This window comes from Felis catus, chromosome F2 (genome assembly GCF_018350175.1).
Source record: "Felis catus isolate Fca126 chromosome F2, F.catus_Fca126_mat1.0, whole genome shotgun sequence".
In the NCBI taxonomy this organism is placed as follows: Eukaryota; Metazoa; Chordata; class Mammalia; order Carnivora; family Felidae; genus Felis; species Felis catus.
In genome coordinates, this window is record NC_058385.1 from 79,953,614 (window position 1) to 79,972,287 (window position 18,674).

Consider the following 18,674-nt stretch of genomic DNA (forward strand, 5'->3'; position numbering starts at 1 on the left):
TATTAGTTCCCTTGTTCCAACATCGACCACACCCTCTCACCAATTAGTTACATCCGCAACACCAGATAAAGGTATTTTGTGTCAGAGAGGCACTTTCTACATAATAACCCATATGCACTTGCTACCAAAAATCGGGGAGAGAAAGGATGAGCCCAAGGGAGGATCACCACAGCTCCCCATAGGCTAAAAGTGTACAAAAATGTTTTAAATGAAACACAAAGAGCCATGAGCACAGAAGAAAAAATAATTAGTGAACCTGTAGTAAACTAAGTAACTTGTATGCACCCAAACAACACTAAGAGAACATACAGGCAACCACACAGAAGAAGACATTCACACTTATTCCCAACAAGAAACTCATACTGAGAATATACACAAGTCTTACAAGTCAGGAGAGAGGGGTAGACAGAGGGAGACAGAGACAGAGAGAGAGAAGGAAGAACACTCAGTGGGAAAAACGGACAAAGCACTTGTACAAAAAAGGATCTGAATAGCCAAAACCATAGGAAAGGCATTCAACATCACTGGTCGTCAGACAAATGCAAACTAAAACCCCAGTGTTATATGGTCGCACCCCACCCTCAGCACCAGCACGGATGAAATGACTACAAGCACCGAGTAGCAGTGGGGACTTGAGCACCGAGACTCACACAGCGATGGTGTGAACGAGTGCAGCCACCTTGGAAAAGTATCTGGCTCGAATGCTGAATACACGTACACCCCACACCCGGCATTCTACTCCTGGAGATGCACTCAACAGAAACATCTGCAGAGGTCCACCGACACATGTGCCGAAATACTCAGAGCTGCACTATTCTCACATGCCCCCAGAGGAAACCACCCAAACGGGCTCAGTCGTAACCTGTGACGCGTTCACAGCAGAGTGTTCTACGACAAGGAAAACAAATGGTGATGGTGGTGGGGTAGCGATGGTGGCAGCAACAAGGGTGGCAGGAGGGGTGGCAGCAACGTTGCTGATGGGGGCAGCAACTGTGGTGATGACGGTGGTGGAGGCGGCGGTGATGGTGGTGATGATGACGGTCACAGTGGGGATGGCGGTGGTGGGGACGGTGGCGGAGAGGGTGGTTAGTGGAGATGTCAATGGTGGAGATTATGGTGGCGATGGTGGCGGAGATGATGGAAGTGGTGGCAGAGACGGCGGTGGCGATGGTGGTGGTGGAGATGGCGGTAGTGATGATGATGATGGTGGTGGTGATGGAGACCGTGGAGACAGTGATGGTGGCAGCGGTGGTGATGACAGTGGTGTCGGTAGAGATAACGGTGATGGTGGTGACGGTGGCGGAGACGGCAGTAATAATAACAGCTAACGAGCCTGAGGCTAATAACATGCCAAGCACGTTTCCAAGCACTTTGGGTGTCTGATCTCATTTCATTCTCATTATGACCCTGTGATGTAGGTGCTGTTATTAGTGTCCTTTCACAGAAGGGGAAAAATCCAAGAGAGGTTAAATGACTTGCCCAAAGGTAATACAGAGCGAGTAAGGAAACAGGCAAAATTTGAGCACAGGCAGCATTTCCCAGTGAGGAGAGGTATAGACGGGGACAACAGGCAAGAGAAGACAGGCGGACACAGGCTTCATTTCCCTCGTGCATCAGAAGCAGTGGCAGAAACAAGGGAACGCGAGACGCACTGGCACTCGCCCCCACATTACCCCCCCAGTGGGACGAGCTCACGTTAACCCTTTTTACACAGTCCAAATTCCCTCTGTCGTGGCATGACTGTTTCCAGGACAAATTCTCCCCAACTCGTCCTGGACCTTCCCTCCAACTGGAACTACAAGATGGCGTGAGGCCCTACCTCTAATAAACACTTACTTCACTTGAGTTTTCCCATTACAGTGTCATGAGCCTGCGGAGGGAGCCCTCTGCGGGGGAGTAGTATGTGGATGGCACATCCGGAAACTCAAGCTCCCGCCGTGCACCTGGCTCGCCTCACCCCTACATCGACCGCACGTGCACACCCCACATTTTCCCTCTGTTGTCTTCGCTCTCACTGGCCCATATGATTTCTCTGACTTTAGTAAATGACCGGCTTTTCTTTGCCCCTGCCTCTCTCCTGTACAACACCCTCCGCCTTGATCAATGCCACTCATAACCTGTAATATACTCAGTACGCCACCACAAGCTACTTGCTTACCTCTCAGAACCTCACGTGGCAGGGGCCACCTCCCCTACCTTCCCCGGGAAGGAAGCGAGGCGTGTAAGGGACAAATAGCTAGTAAACAGAGAAGCCAAACTCTCAACACAGGTCTTGTGACCCGCCCCGCCCAGCTCATGTGTCCTGGGACAGGAAACGGAGCGCCTGCCTTCAAGAGGGAGCGCACGGGCTCTACGCCTGAACCCATGGAAAACCTGGGGCTGGGCGGATGAATCCCAGTGGCACCACATCTGAGCCGCTAACGTTTCTCTCCATCCATTCAAGAGCGTCCTTCCTGAGGATCTGGTACATGTGAAGAGCACCAGGGACGAAGGAGCAGTCTTCATTCCTTTGTGTGCCCTTCACACACCCATTTCACGACGGCAGCGAATTAAAAAAGAAGCTTTTACAGTTTCTGAGCACCGGTTATTCAAAGTGTCTCTTTGGCAAAAAGACAAGACAAACATTTCTGGGGTCGAACCCACCTTTGGTGGTGAGAAGTCTGGAGGTGACTTCCAGTGTCTCCAGTGGCTCCGTCCCAATATTTTCCAATTGGATGACGAGTTGCTGAGCCTCCCCGTTGTAAAGCTGGACGGACACATTAGTAGAGATTTCATCACCAGAGGAGGGTTGCAAGGAATGGGCAGATCTGAAATAGCAGTTAAGAATTACAGGGATTTTTTAAAAGAAAGAATCAAAGTAAAGAAAAACAACGGCATCTCAGAATATTCACATCCCCAGACTTAACACGTTCCAGAAGCAGGAAGTGGCGAAGCCCGGCTTTCAACATGGAACTCAATCTGAGCTATCAGGAGGGGAGGGTGAGCGCCACATGCGGAGGGCCATCCACACGCAGACGCATCCGGGGTTTCCACTCGGCCTCAGCGTCGTGTGTGTGTGTGTGTGTGTGTGTGTGTGTGTGTGTGTGTGTGCGCGTGTGTGTGTGTGTGTGCATGCGTGCGCACGTGTAGCATAAAAATACTTAACTACTGGATTATAGTGAGGCCTACGAGACACAGTGAATTAATTCAAATGATCTGTGAACCGTCACTCTCTAAAAAGAAATTTTTAAATCTCATGCTCACAATTGTCTTGGGAAAACCCACAGACTGAAGAAGAAACCAGGACTGTTCCGATGGATACCATGGGGACTGGAGCGGCGAGTACGTACAAGAGACTCCACGTCACAGGTACAAACGACAACCAATCCCTGCAAGTGCCTAAGGGGACACGGGGCAGCTGGGGGGCGTCCTCGGGCCACATGGCATCCTCTGTGTGGCCAGGTAAGGCCCAGGCCTCATGGGAGCGCAGGCCAGCACGCAGCCCGAAGGCTGCACCACAACCTCAGGTTCAAAAGCACACACAATGCTCTGGAGAAGACTGGCCACAAAAGAAAGGGGGTGGTCACTGGAGGAAAGGGTGAATATTCTTTCCTGGGGTCCCAAGAGCCCACGTGGCCCCCCACTCTCTTCCTCCTTACACCTGAAGGATTTCCCCAGAAAGCCCATGAGTCTACACCATATACTGAACTGACCCAGAAGTGGACAAAGACTCTGGGCCACACCACCCCCACCCAGCAAGTGCCCAACAGCCTCCCCGCCGGCCAGGTCTTTCTAACTCTGCTCCCGGCCACAGAACAAAGGACCAGGGTCAGACCCAAGTCCCATTCTACATGCCACAAGACAGCTTCATATCCCCACACTGCTCCAAGAAAAGATGGCAAGGAATGTGCCGGACAGTGCTGGTCTCACCCCTCTGGCATCCAAGGGAGGAGACGGGGTTTAAACAAGTTGGGCATACCGAGCCAGCCCTGCCCTTCCTGGGGGCCTCCTGCCCCAGGCTCTGAGAGAGGAGCTTCTATATCCAAACCACATTTGCAGAAAACAACAGCATAGTGAATCAAGGTGAATTACTTCACATTTTACACCTTTAAAGTTACTCATGAGTCAAGAAATAAACTTTCTCTGTCAAGGAAGGGAGATGAGTCCTATCCTCACTATAAACAACTTCTTTCCAGATTTTAATCTGCAGTCCTTCTTAAGTGCAAAAGCTGTTTGTAGTCAACTTGAAATTGCAGAGGACGTATACAGAAAAACTAAAACACAGCAAGACTACTTACTTCGCCTCTCAAACAGAGAGGATACCAGCCCCTCTGGGACCATAGAAAAAGAAGGTGGGAGAAAGCAGAACCTTAGCCAGGCCACAGGGCCTGGCCGACACAGGTGCCGACTGTCCCTGAGTACAGGGTTCCACGAGACAGAGCCGGGGCCAGAAAGGGGCTGGGTCCTGGGTGAGCCGTGGCAGGAAGAGGATGGCAGTCAGACACGTCCCCTTTTCTGGGCATATTTTTTCCTTGCTTGATCATCTGGCCAACTTGTGTGAATCTTGTAAGGCCCAATTTAAACATCACATCTGTGCTATGATGCCTTCCTGAACCGTGAACGGGAGTCTTCAGGTTAAGGAGCACTTAGCAAACTTGACTTCGGTGAGTCTGGCTCCCCTCCGGACATGAGCTCCTACAACAGGCAAGGCCCAGGTCGAGGGCATTTCTGATTACTTGCTAGTCCTATAGACTAGGCCCAGATCACATGGCAGGCACCAAAAAAACGTGTGGGAGTGAATGTGTTAACTCAGTCACAAGGATACTAATGTTAGATTAATCAGAAGCAACACTCATTTAAAGAATAGTCATCTGAAATCATGTGCTCCACACTAAAACCAACAAAATTCATTTTTTTTAACTGAGGTGTTACATACAATGAAATTCACTTGTTTTGAGTATATAATCCAATCATTTTAGCAAATTTACTGAGTAATAGAACTGTCACTGACAACCAACCTATTTTAAAACATTTCCATTATCCAAACTGAGTATCTTTATGATGTACATTTTGAAGCAATTAAAATAGAAATTTTTTTAGCGTATGTTATATGGCTATGCAAAAAATAATAAATGATACTCACATAATGTGACATCATCTCAATATTCAAACATACATTTGCAAAAAGAAGGTAGATAAGCGATGGAAAGAAAAACCAGAAAGCATTCACAGTAACTGTCTCTGGGACTTCGGAGATATATTTCCTTTTTTTCTTCATGCCTTCCTACAAGGCTACTTTTCTACTTTTTATAAGGTAAAAGTTAACTGTCTTTCACACACACAAAAAAAAAGATTACAAAGGCTAATTTCACATTTTGTTCCGTTCGTGGTAAGAAACATTTCAACCGTGTTGTGCTTCACTTTAAGCAAAGCATATTGCCTACTGGTTACCTTGAAGAAACCTTTCACCCATATTTTTTTTTAATGTTTATTTATTTTTTTGAGACAGAGAGAGATAGAGCATGAAAGGGGGAGGGTCAAAGAGAGAGGGAGACACAGAAACCGAAACAGGCTCTAGGCTCTGAGCTGTCAGCACAGAGCCCGACATGGGGCTCAAACTCACAAACTGCAAGATCATGACCTGAGCCGAAGTCGGATGCTCAACCAACAGAGCCATCCACGCTCCCCAACCCATTATTTTGATCCTAAGAATCATATATTAACTCAGATTCTTGGTACCATTAAAAATGTCTACTACAGAGGCACCTGGGTGGCTCAGTGGGTTGAGCATCTGACTTCTGCTCAGGTCATGATATCACGGTTTGCGGGTTCGAGCCCCGTGTCAGGCTCTGTGCTGACAGCTCAGAGCCTGGGGCCTGCTTCGGATTTTGTGTCTCCCTCTCTCTCTCTGCCCCTCCCTCGTTCATGTGCTGGCTCTCTCTCTCACTCTCTCTCTCTCAAAAATAAATAAACACTAAAGAAATCTAAGAAAAAAGAAGAAAAGAAATGTCTCCTCCCAACTACTCTGTGCACGCTTTCTTGTCAGAAGGCAGATGCCTGCGCCCTACCTGGGCAGTGAGGTGCTGATCTGCAGCCTGGGCAGGGCGGGAATGACCTCCACCGTGGAGCCACTGGTCTTCACTCCCGGGAGGTTGTCCAGCAGACAGTCACTGAAGACGCCGAAGACCGTGGTATGGTAACCTGGGAAGCGAAATGAAGAGTTTCACAGCCCCTGGACAGGCCTCCAGCCTCGGGCCCACGCGAAAAGGCAGACTCCAGCAGGGAGGAGCACAGCCCCCCACCCCAGACCTGTGTCCGGTCAGCCCTCACCCCGCCGGTCCCACCCGCAGCTCAGCCTGAAACCCTAGGTGACGCACGCAGAGGGGTTCCTACCCACGGGGCCGACTGGGTCGCAGCGAAAGTACATGTGGGTCTTTGTCAACTGAGTCAACTTAAGACCAGGTCTCACCGCTCTCACGATCTGCTTTTCAAATCTGCCCTTCTCTAAGACAGTGATAGCTAGCGTTCCTTTGCAGGACATAACATGACTGAGTAAGTATCTGGAAAATGATCCGACATCTTCCGGGGACAGATCGAAGTTCAAGAGCCAACTATGGTGACTATGACTGCTACACGATATGACAAGCCTGCTGGATGTGTGCAAACACTGTAATCTAAGATTAGCGAGTTTCTCGTGCCAAAAACAACAAAAAAACCTCCACTGCTTAGACAAGCACTTGAAATTACTTAAGAAAGCTTTAAAATGGCTTTTGAAATTTCGAGAGAGAATTATTATAAACAATATTCACCGTATAACAAAATTAAACCATGCCCAAGGGCTAAATGCTCTGTGCCTTCACATTAACGGAATGGATACTGATCAGAGAAGACAGCTGTTGGCCCCATAGCCGTGTCCTTCACCTTCTGCCAGCGTTAAACTGCTCTGGCGACTCAAAGTTACCCATCACGGCACCCACACTTCCTTCCTTTGGAAATAGGTCACTTAAAAGCCTTCTTTCATTTAGCCTGCAAACATTTTCCTCCCCAGAAACCCACATCTGGTGTAATGCCCCTGCATATTCTTCTTTCTATAAAACCTGATATAGGGGCGCCTGGGTGGCTCCGTCAGTTAAGTGGCTGACTTCGGCTCAGGTCATGATTTCACAGCTTGTGAGTTCAAGCCCTGCGTCAGGCTCTGTGCTGACAGCTCAGAGCCTGGAGCCTGCTTCGGATTCTGTGTCTCCCTCTCTCTCTCTGCCCCTCCCCTGCTCACACTCTGTCTCTCTCTCTCTCTCTCTCTCTCAAAAAATAAACATTAAAACATTTTAAAAATAAATAAATAAATAAATAAATAAATAAATAAATAAATAAAACGCAATACAATGTGGTTTTGCCTAAGCAAACTTTGTTTTCCACTTCTTCATTAAAATCAGTCATTTTCCCTTTCTTACCTGTTGCTGAAAATGACTACAAAGAAATTCAAAACCTGATGACCAATCCTGCCGTGTCTAATCATGTTTCTGAGAATACACAGTCAGCCCTTCCCACTTTGCACAGCAGGTGCGCCAAAAATGAACACCAACCAGTCTGTACCAATAAGAGCTGTGCTACCAGGGCTCTGAGTCCTCGTCCACCGGTTATCGGTTATTGGTTAGCCCGTCAGTCCTAATTATTTCCTCTGCCATCCGTCTCCCTCGCTCCACTCCCCGGTCACGGCTGCGGCCCTACCTTTGTCATTTCATCCCTGGATTATGCCAACAACTTCACAGTCGGTCTCCCTGCCTCCTGCCCATCTCCAGCCCACATTGCACGCAGCAGCCTGGGGTCCCTCCGGACTGCCTGCCTGGCTGTATCTCTCCTCGAATCGAATGCGGCCCGCGGGAGAAAACCAGCATCCTGTGGCATGATTTACAAGGCCCTTCCAGGTCTGTCCCCTGTCTCCCTCCCTTCACGGCCTCGTCACCCCTCTGCTTTGGGCCAGGTCCTCGAAGCCGTCCCTGGTTCCCCAACACACGCAGGTCTCTGGACCACTTGTTCTTTCTGCCTGGAAGCCCCCTACTCCCCACCCCATCCACTCGCATAATTCCCCTTTGGCCTTCAAAGCTCAGGGTCCCTCAGTAGGAGAAAGAAAGTCCTTCTCGGCCCACGCTCCCCTTCTGGGCCTTCTCCCCCACGTTCGGCCACTCACGTGCTCGGCCCCTCCCGGCACTTGCTGCCACATATCCTAACCCACCTCACCCCCCGCAGACATCGCCCTTCCCCAGAACTGTCCCCATTTCAGTCACTAAGTATCTACTGAAGACCCACCGCGTGCCAGGGACCAGCAAGACGGACGAGCCCAGCGAGCAGTTGCAACCACTGGCCTGGAGGGACACATGAGGGTGCGGTAGGAGCGCCTGGCGGCGCACCTGACCCAGCACGGAGAAGCTGAGCACAATCCCCAAGGGGAGAGGAAATGTGAGCCAAGAACGGAGAGAGGCACAGGGCCAGGCAAGTCCGGAAGCAGCAGCAGAAGGAAAAGCACAGGCAGAGGCTCAGAAAGCCTATGGGAGGGACGCGTAACTCGGGGGGAGGGGAGGGGCACGAGGCGCCACGGGCCCGGATCACACGGGGGCGCTCCGAAGCCACGTTACGGAGTCCAGCCCGGATGGGGCAGGTATGGGGAAGGTGCTAAGACTCGTGGTTAAGAGATGACACGGGCCGACGGGCACTGCGGAAAGGCCACTTGACAGCAGTGTGGGAAGCGGGCTCACCAGCCACCAAGACTTGACAGAGAAAGATGAGCCCGTTGCTTTTGTGACAAACCCTGTAAGAAGGTCTCCTTCTGTCTCTGAGGGCCTGCAGAGGCAGACGGGAGCACTGAGGTTCCCGTCAGTAGGGCAGGGGCAGGGGTGGGGCTGGTGAGAGGCGGCAGGGGGCAAGGCAGCATCCGAGGACGTGCTTCGGGCACCCAGCAGGATGGTGACGCCCTCACCGAGATGGGGCAACCAAGGTGCCAGCCGGTCAGTGGTTGGCTATGCAGGTTCAGGAAAGGGGTCTGGACGGAGCCACGGCCTGGGAATCAGCAGCATATGGATGAGCCCTGAAGCCAGAGAAGTCACTGAGAGGACAGAGACTGCCTAGAGGTAGCCCGATGGGGGCGGGGGGGAAGAGGGCAGATGGGGGAAGGGAGGAGGGAAGGACAGAGCCTGGCCCTGAGGAATACCACGGAGGGTCGTGTAGAAGCAGCATCTGCAGGGCACTGAGTGTGACGGGGAGCAGAAAGGGTGTCTGACAGAAGCTGGAGGAGGATGCCCACGAGGGCGGGTGGGCCCAGCAGCAACGGCAGACCAAACTGGGTCAGCCAGGGACAACCCCCGCACACGGCAGGTCACAACACCAACAGAGAGGGGGACGGTGGACTCTGCGTGTCTACACGGACCCTTGACGAGGTGTGGCAGGAGGGCCCGATGGCGGAGGGGAGCCCACAGGCACGTGTGCAGACCCACCGGAGGAGACGGGCCGCACAGAACGGTGACAGGAGGGCGAGGAGGCCAGACACGGAGTCGGACCCCTCCCGCTGTAACAGCGCTGAGGGCCGACTGCATCCCGGGCACTCAAAACCGTTCCTCTCCATGTCGCGGCCCCAGGCATCGTGATCTGGCCATCGCCCCTGGACTGGGACCGACACCAGCGACCAGTGACGGGCCTCCGTGGGGCAGGACAGGGGGTTCGGCAGCCCTGCTCGAGCTGAACTCAGAAAGCAAGTCTCCTTACCGTTCACAGTAATCATTCCAGTCGTCTGTGGGACCCCAACGAGAGTCACTGGGTAAAGACCAGACTCCGCTGGAAGGGAGAGCGCCGCGGGGAGAGACTCGAAGTCCACGCCGCTGGTGAGGAGCCCCTAAAACAAGCAACGGCAACGTGGGACACAGCACAAAGCACCGCTGCCTCACGGGTCCCCCCAGACGCAGGGCGCCCGCCCGCCAACAGGCCCAGGCCACCAGGAGGAGGACGACAATGCCTGGCCCGCGTGAAGGTCCACAGAGAGCCGCAGGCTTGGTCTCGACGTGCACGTGACACAAACAACCTGGAAACGGGCAGCACTGTGGGTGCCTGAACAATTCCATCTCGATGTTTAGCCCTGCTCTCCGTTGTTTTACCAAGTTGGAATGTAAACGTAATGGAAAAAAATAAAATATGTGAACACAGAGAAAAAAACAAAGGATGGAAATACGATCATCCATCGACATCCCTCACTGAATGATCAAGTCATGTCACCATGTGCCAGGCTGTGCTCCACAGGGAGCAAGACCGATTCCTCGGCTTCGGGGAGCCGCCCACAACCGTCAACAGCACAGGGATGTCAGTGCTCAGCACTTCTCCTCGGCGCTGTAACAGAGGTCCCACCCAGTGCAAGAGGCAAGAAAAAGAAACTAAAGGCACGCAAACAGTTTACTCGCAAAAACCAAAACTATAAACATAAAAAGCCTTGTGGAAACCACAAGGAACCTTGAACTAACAAGTGCATTTAGCAAAGGCACAAAGTCAGCGTGAATAAAAGCAAAAGTATTTCTATAATCCAGCAACAAACAAAAAATATTAGAAAATAAAATACAAAAACACCATTAACTAAGAGAACAGAAACATCGACCGCATGGCAGTCGAGCCGATGAACGACAGGTAAAGAGTGCTCCCCAGGCGAGGACACACACGAAGGAGAGGCCCAGGACCTTTCTGGGGCTTGTCTTCCGTGGTGCCGCGGTCTACGTGGCCCTGAACCTACCAGACCCAGACACGCTACAGGACTGAGCCACTGAGCCAGCACAACGGTGCCGGGGCCCCAGTTCTCACGCTGACGGAAAGGACAAGGCGTGGGAAGGAGGAAGGCAGGACAGGGCCCCGTGGAGACTGGCGAGAGCCGGCGGCACCACCCTGAAGTCAGGGCTGACGCAGTCTGTACGTGTATCGTGCACACAAGTGCGTATGGGCACGGGTGTGCGCGTGTATGCAGATGTGTGCATGCAGGTGTATCTGTAAGCACATGTCTGCGTGCACACGCGCATGCTTTTCCTCACTCTGTCTCTAGAGAGCCCCCAGAAGCAGACACTCCAGCAACACGGAGCGCACCTAGGCCCAGATCTGGAGCAAAAGCGCGCAATGATCTCCATGCAGAACAGAGGCAGTGGGCCAGAGAGCAGGCACAGAAACCAGAGGACGGCTACTGGCTCCAGGCGAAACGTGTCGGCATTTTATTTCTTCTCAAAATAGCGATAAGCAAACGTGGCGAAACGTGGACGGTGGACATTCTAGGAAGGCCTAACACTCCCTGTAACATTTCATACGCTTGAAATATTTCGTCATTTTTTCATTCTGGCCACAATCTCTGGGCTACCTTCTAGTGGCAATTTTTATTTTATTCTTTGTGCTTCCTAACTTTTTATTAAAAAGCACATATTACTTTTAAACCAGATAAAAATAAAAGCCACTTTTTAAGACAAAAAAGATCAGTGTGTCAGAAAGAACAGCAAGCATCTGATACTTGAAGCACTTTGGGGAAAATTCTCTAAACAATCATTTCCCGATTCAGGCCAAGAGACAGAAAGTCGCCATTAAAAGGCCTGATGCGAGAGCAAACCCTAAAGCGGGCAGCTTCTTGCACGAGAGGAGGACGACAGTACTCACTCCTGCCGGCCTCCTCTCTGAGTGACCTCAGGGCCGTAGGCTTGACGGTGGGCTGAGTGTCTCAGAGCTCAAATGAATTCTGGAGACCTATGCCTCACGCGGAGAGCCGGCACAGTACCTTCAATAACCACCAGTGGGCCGGGTGGTTATTGGAATAATAGAAGGAAGGCCACTCTTCCTTCTATTCTCAGCTAAGCCTTTGTCTCTCCGGAAAGCCTTCCTGGACTCTCCACGGGGACCCTGCAGCATCTCGTGCACCCACAGCACTGACCACGGCAGGGACCAGGTCTCCCAAGGGCCCTGCCCGCGGCCTGATACGTGGCATGAGCGCTCAGAAAGATATCTGCATGAAAAGCCCACCTCTTACCCTGAGCGTAAGTTATTCAACTCTGAAGGAAAACATGAACGATCTCAAAACCATCCTTCGCAAGTCTCTGAAAAATTACCAAGCAGTACTATACGCTAACATGCAGCATTAGATAACAATATACAACACAAAGCCTACGTGACAACGCACGGCAGCCGGTGGTCACCCGAGGCACCGAGCAGTGCTACATAATAATAAACAGAGAAGACTTGAGAAACGGAACCCGTGTGACAGGTGGGAGGCTCTGCTCCGGAAACAGGATGAATCTGGAGAGACAATACACATCTCCTTCCCACGGACTGTGGAATTGGGTGAGTGGCCCCAGGAGAGACCGCTACGGAGTGAACCTTCAATGCCCTCCACAAAACACGGGGACAGAAAAGCAGAATTCAAAGCGGAGAGAAACCTCACACTGGCGGTGCAGTAACTTCCACTCTTACTCCACACAGCCTGCTCTTCCCTCGGCCTTGATCGTCTAGCAATAAAGTAAGGCTGATACTGAGCAGTAGACACAATATACACTTCATAACTTGTGCCAATCTCATGTAAATTTCAACATGATTATTTCAAATCTCACATCCAATCGACTACGCTTGGTATGTGTTCAAATCAGAGGTTATCTGTTCACGGATTCAACCACAGAGCACCAAGCACTGAGGACACAGAAATGACAAGACGTGGTCGGTCTTCCTTCACAAAAACCTTATAATCCCTGGCAAAACAAATATAAAAATAGATGCATATCATAGGGCGTGTGCCTCAAACATTAATTTAAAAACTTAGTTTCATGGTAAGCTGGTGTTGAGCCCAAAAGGTCAGTGGTTAGTGATACGTACCATGTTTTCAACTCGGAGTTCAAACGGCATCGGGTTGTAGACCATCAGCTGAACTTCACATACATCTCCTTGAACCCACTGGAAATCTAGAAACACACACACAGCCATGCGTCAGCTGGTATCCTGCATATTTTACATGGTTTCAGGTTACTCTCTGGCAATTCATCTTTCCAGTGAGACAGTGGGCATTAAGATCGTCTCTCGATGAAAATTCAAAGCCAGCGTCACTGCAGCTTTTTCTCGAAAACAAAGTAAGTCACCACTGCCACCTGGATGCTTCGTATCCGCCTTTGGTCACCATCTTTATAGCAGGTTGAATTCATGCCAGGGTGTCAAATGCAGCTTTACAAACCTGAAATCAACCAGACAGCACCACTCCCGGCGCAGACCTGTAAGTCACACAGACCTCCACTGACCCAGAGGCTGGTACTTAGGAAGACAGTGATAGTCAACTCCAGGGAGCATACACCATGACCCCCCCTCCCCCCGTCCCCTCTCTAAGAATGTGAGAGAAGATGGTGGCCTCTCCTCCAGGCCACGCCCAGGTCAGCTGTAGTCCAACAGCTGTCGAAGGCAGAATTCTGAGACGACCCCCGAGATCCCCAAGCCTGGTGGGTACGCCCTGTGTAATCTTCCCCCCACCCCAAGTGTGAATACGGTGATTAGGTTATGCTCTATAACAAAAGTGAAGGGATTTTGCATAAAGGTCCCAAATCACTTGGCTTCGAGCTCATCAATGGGAAATTGTCCTCGGGAGGGGCTGATCTAATTGGGTAGGCCATTAAAAGGGACCGCACCCCTCCTGGGAGAAAAGATTCAAAGCATGAGTGGGTGTATGGAGAAGGCCACAGTGGCAAGAATCCGGAGGGCCTCGAAGAAATGGCAACGGTCCTGGTTGACAGCCAGCAAGAGAGCTGGGACCCCAGTCGTGCAACCACAAGGAAGGGAATGAGAACAACTTGAAGGACCCTGACCCAGAGCCTTCCCTCCAGCCTCCAGATGAGGACAAAGCCCCAGCTGACACCTGGATTTCAGCCTGGGAGACCCTGAACAGTGGACCCAGCTAACGCACGCTAAACTCCTGACCCACAGAAACAGCAAGAACATAAATCTCAGTTGTTCTAAGCCACTAAGGTGGTAGTGATTTGTTACAAAGCGACAGAAAACTAAAGCAGTCCCCACCTCCACTCCCCTGGCTCTCTGCTTCCTTTAAGATAACCCGTTCGCAAACCAGAAGGAACTGCAAAATCAATTAACATATGTTGGGCACGAGTCCTGTCGTGCGGGTGTGAGGCACTGGTGAGGAGTTTATCTCATTACTCTTCATCATCACCTCGTGAGACAGGCCTCATAATCCCCATTGTGACAGGGCAGACACTCGAGGTCCAGACGAGTTCGTAAATGCGCCCAGGAATCACACAGCTAGGAAGTGGTGCAGGAAGGCCTCGAACCCAGCACTGGGAACTCAAAGAGTATCTAGAACAGACACTGGTGTTAAAAGGGTTTTTCACAGTAGGTACTGGGATTTACTAGTTAGAATTCTTCAGCTTTCACCGAGCTTTCATAAAGATACCAGTGCAAACACTGCACCCGGCAGCCTGCACGCAGACTAGACCGGCCACGCCAAGCCTGTGACACACGGCCCACAGCTGGCATCCTCAAACTGATGAAATAAAGAAATAGCCTGCCAGGTGAGTTCGTTTTAAAAGTGCTGGCACGACCGTGGGGCGCCTGGGTGGCTCAGTCGGCTAAGCGTCCGACTCTTGGTTTTGGCTCAGGTCACGATCTCACGGTTTCATGGGTTCGAGCTCCTTACTGGGCTCCACACTGAGAGGACAGAGCCTGGCTGGGATTCTCTCTCTCCCTCTCTCTGCCCCTCCCCTGCTCATGCACTCTCTCTCTCTCAGAACAAATAAACTTCAAAAACAAATAAAAACTCAAAGTGCTTGCACAACCATGTGTTCATCTGAGCCTGCTGTCAATGCAGGGAAGTGGTCAGCAGAGCAAGGACGTCCTCATTCACACACAAGAAGCAGGCCCCACCAGGCTGAAGGGCCGCCCTCCTGGCCACTTCGAGAAGGAGGCGGCTGAGAGCGGGACTCGCAGCTGCCGGGCTCCAGGCCCGTGCTCTCCTCGATGTGCTGCCCCACCACGCTGGCCCCAGAAACCCAGGCCTCCTCCGACCTGCATCCTGCCCCCTCCTTCCCCGGCCCCCCGGCCGTCAGGCGGAACCCGCCAGGACAGGCTCACAGAAGCCATCCTCCGGGGCGCGCCGTGCCTCCACAGGGCCCTGCAGCAGCAGCTCTGAGCCCACGCCGGGCGCCTTCCCACAGCCAGTGAAAACGTCACCTGTTTTAACAGGCTGCTCTGCCCGGCCGCTGAGGGGCCGTTTTCTCTGTCATTGTCAAAAAATCATCATTTAAAACCTCATTTTCTGGGGTGCCTGGGTGGCTCAGTAGGTTGAGCGTCCGACTTCGGCTCAGGTCATGATCTCACAGTTCGTGGGTTCGAGCCCCGCGTCGGGCTCTGTGCTGGCAGCTCGGAGCCTGGAGCCTGCTTTGGAGCTTGGAGCCTGTTTCGAATTCTGTGTCTCCTTCTCTCTCTGCCCCTCCCCTGCTCACGCTCTGTCTCTCTCTGTCCCTCAAAAATAAGTAAACATCTTTAGAAAACACTTTTAAAAGTCATTTTCCTGGGGTTCTGAAAGGAATGATTTAAACTTGCGTGGCCCCACTCTATAAAGGTAAATCTAAGAGAAATCACTGGTGACATCACCGGTCACATGACTATTTTTTTTCTGAAAGAAGGAGATCATCTCTCCCAGCCTCAGTGTGTCAGACCACACGGTGGAGGCCTTTCCTCGAGATTCCCCCCCAGAAACCTCAGAAGGGACAGCCACGGATCCAGGCCCTGCCCGCCCTGAGCCGCACCACACTCTGTCCACTACGCCGGATGACGCATGCGACAGGATGCGCTCCTGAGCCCCCGCTGCATCCCCAGCACCTAGCACAGCGCTCGCCACAGCTGCCAGGGACCTTCGGAACATCCCCTCGCTCGACCCTCACGAGAGCCCTCTGCGTGAGCCGCTCTGGTCTTCCGCACGGCAGCAGCCCGGGGAAGCGCGGTCCCGTCTGAGGCTGCACCGTGGGAAGCCGCAAGGCCAGGTTGTGGCCCGAGGCCACGTGACAGCCACGGCCTGCCCGGGCCACCACACTGCCTCTGGGGCGGCGGCCGACCTCAGCACTGAGCCCGGCCCCGCCACCGTGTCCGAGCACCCATCACACAAACCCCCCGGCCCTGCCCGCCGTGCCCAAGCCCGGGGCATGTGCCACAATCGGCTCGGCCCAGAGCTGAACTGGGGCAGCAGCGACGCTGGCAACAAGCAGACAGAAAGATGGGTAAGGTCTTCCAAGCTGGAGCGCTGCCGGTCCCAGAAACTGCCCCCCGGGGTTTTTTGTTCCCGAACACTCTGCGTCCCCTGCTGTGATGATGGCTCCCCCAATTATACGCAAAGATTCATTTATAGAGATGGGAGTTTTAGGTTAAAGATATGTGATTCTTCAAACCTCTAGGCAGGTCTTCGCTGATGAGTGTATTGCCAAAAAGATACTGGAAGCCACAGAATATAAATTACATATTCCTACCCGTGGGTATTCAACAAATAACATGCATTTTGGCCGAGGCTTCTGTTATATTTCAGAAAAACCCTTGCATCATCCACGGAATTCATCCTCAGCCCAGAGGAGCGGGCGCTTGTCACTGCAAGGAGGACCCACATGATAAGGATAATTCCTGGGCTTTGACTCGTAAACCTTGGCCGGAGACTGGGTCCCGCACTCGCTGGCTGTCCGGCCCGGGGTAGGTCATTCTTACTGACTCAGTCTTAATCTTCTCCCTTGTCAATTGGGGATATAATGCCTGCAGCATCATGCAATTATGCGAATCACTGGAAAAATGCTTGTTTAAGCTCTCTGCAACAATGCAGGGCATTATTTTCATAAAGAGAAGCCTCAACAATTTAAGACTGGAGAGGAGAAACTAAAGAGGCAGGACTGGCTCTAGAGGGGACTGGGGGAGGGGTTGGAGCCACAATCACACAGGCCCAGGCTGAGGTGATGGGGAAGGGGAGGGGGTTGGCTAATGCTCTGCTGTCACCAGGTCAAAGCCTTCATAATTTCTGAACAAGGGGCCCCACAAATCATGCAGCTGGTCCTGAGAAGGAGTCTCATGCTTCCAGGCCTCCCAAATAACCTCTAGAAATTCCTCTAAATAAAATGGGTGACAGTTTCCTAAAAACATTCTTTCGTGGAGAAAGCTCACGGCCAACTCCAACGAGACCGAAAAGAATAGCCAGAGACTCCAATGGCCCAAGGGAGTACAGCTTCCACTGCGACTGCCTGAAGACGAAGCCCGCCCACCATCAAGAGCCAGGAAGACACAGCCTGGAACTGGACCCCAGTCTTCCACCTCCAAAGGAGGCGTTTCCGTGGGGAAGACAGGCCCCGCCCACGGGAGCCCCGGGCCCTCCCCGGTCTCCCCCCATGCACCCTGAGCCCCCTGCTTCCTCCAGTCCTCCCAAGCCTGTCCTCCAGAGCAGGGGTGCCTTGGGGGGGGGGGGAGGAGGGGCAGGAGAAACTGTCTCCAAATCAACAGACTCCAACTAGAATGTCAAAGACCAGCTTTCACCACAAACGCCTGTTTGGGGGGGTCTCTCCCCAGTAACATCCAGGAAACACTAGCAGCTGGTCACTCATTCACGTTAAGGAACATTTACCGGTCTTTGCTGACTCCGTATCAGGTGCCAGTCCCCGCTGGACAACGGGAGGGAGCTGGCAGCACAGACCCCCACCACAGCCCCGGGCTGCCACAGATTCAATCACCAACGCGAGGCGAGCCACGTCACCCGGCACCGCCACTGCCACCAGGGAGGCCACCAGGGGCAGAACGGCCTCTGTCACCCCCACGCAAGGGCCACCGTGGCAGACCCGACGGCATCCGGCCGGCAGGGAGTGGGGGGGGGTGTGGTTTTCAGGCTTTCGGCGCAAGCAGGCCGGCGAGGAGGGCGGGCAGCAGCATGCGGCTCCTGGGGAACATGCCCGTGGCCTGGTTCTCGTTCCCCTGATGGTGGCGCAAACGGAAAACACTCCAACACTGTCAGAGAAGGCTCAAGACCTCATCGTCTTAAATATATTTATTAAAGCTATGCAGTCGAGAAAGGCCAGGGTTCCAAAGCCACAGAGGAGGCTGGTTTTTTTCCACTTCAGCCCATCTCTGTTTAGTTAATGGCGCTAATTAAAACTAGCCATTATGTTATTTATTGGTCCACCTACTGGTACTTTCTACTGCTTGAAATTGCTACTTAACACTTCCCTCCAGCTTGTACCTACACCTCACGACTGCAGGGGCCACGACTACCTCGGCATCGTTAGAACCGCAGGGCCCCAGCTGCCACATGCCTGGCAAGTAGGAAACCTGAGGGGAGTTTATCGATGGGTGAACGACTGAACCAATGGGGACACACACGCACACACGCGCACACACGCACATACACAGAGAGACTGTAGTGTGCTTCGCACTTGGGATCCTGTTTTCAGAAACATATCAGAGGGGCACCTGGGCAGCTCAGTCCACTGAGTGTCCAACTTGAGCTCAGGTCCTGATCTCACGGTTCGTGGGTTCAAGCTCTGCATTGAGCTCTCTGCTGACAGCGTGGAGAGATAAACTTAAAAAAAAAAGAAAAGAAACTGGGGCACCTGGGTGGCTCGGTCAGCTGAGCATCCAACTCCTGATTTCGGCTCAGGTCATGATCTTACAGTTCAGGAGTCTGAGCC

At 52.4% G+C, this 18,674-nt stretch overlaps 1 protein-coding gene across 7 annotated transcripts in view; it reads right to left on the minus strand.

The window, feature by feature from the left end:
- Positions 1–18,674, minus strand: part of TRAPPC9 (trafficking protein particle complex subunit 9) — a 568,648-nt gene that overhangs the window by 424,497 nt on the left and 125,477 nt on the right. For all 7 annotated transcript variants that reach the window (XM_023248408.2, XM_045049847.1, XM_045049848.1 and 4 more), the window contains 4 exons: positions 12,847–12,932; positions 9,736–9,862; positions 6,048–6,180; positions 2,644–2,807 (listed from right to left, as the gene is read on the minus strand). In XM_023248408.2, the coding sequence (XP_023104176.1) occupies positions 2,644–2,807; positions 6,048–6,180; positions 9,736–9,862; positions 12,847–12,932 (510 nt within the window). The remainder of the gene's footprint in view (positions 1–2,643; positions 2,808–6,047; positions 6,181–9,735; positions 9,863–12,846; positions 12,933–18,674) is intronic.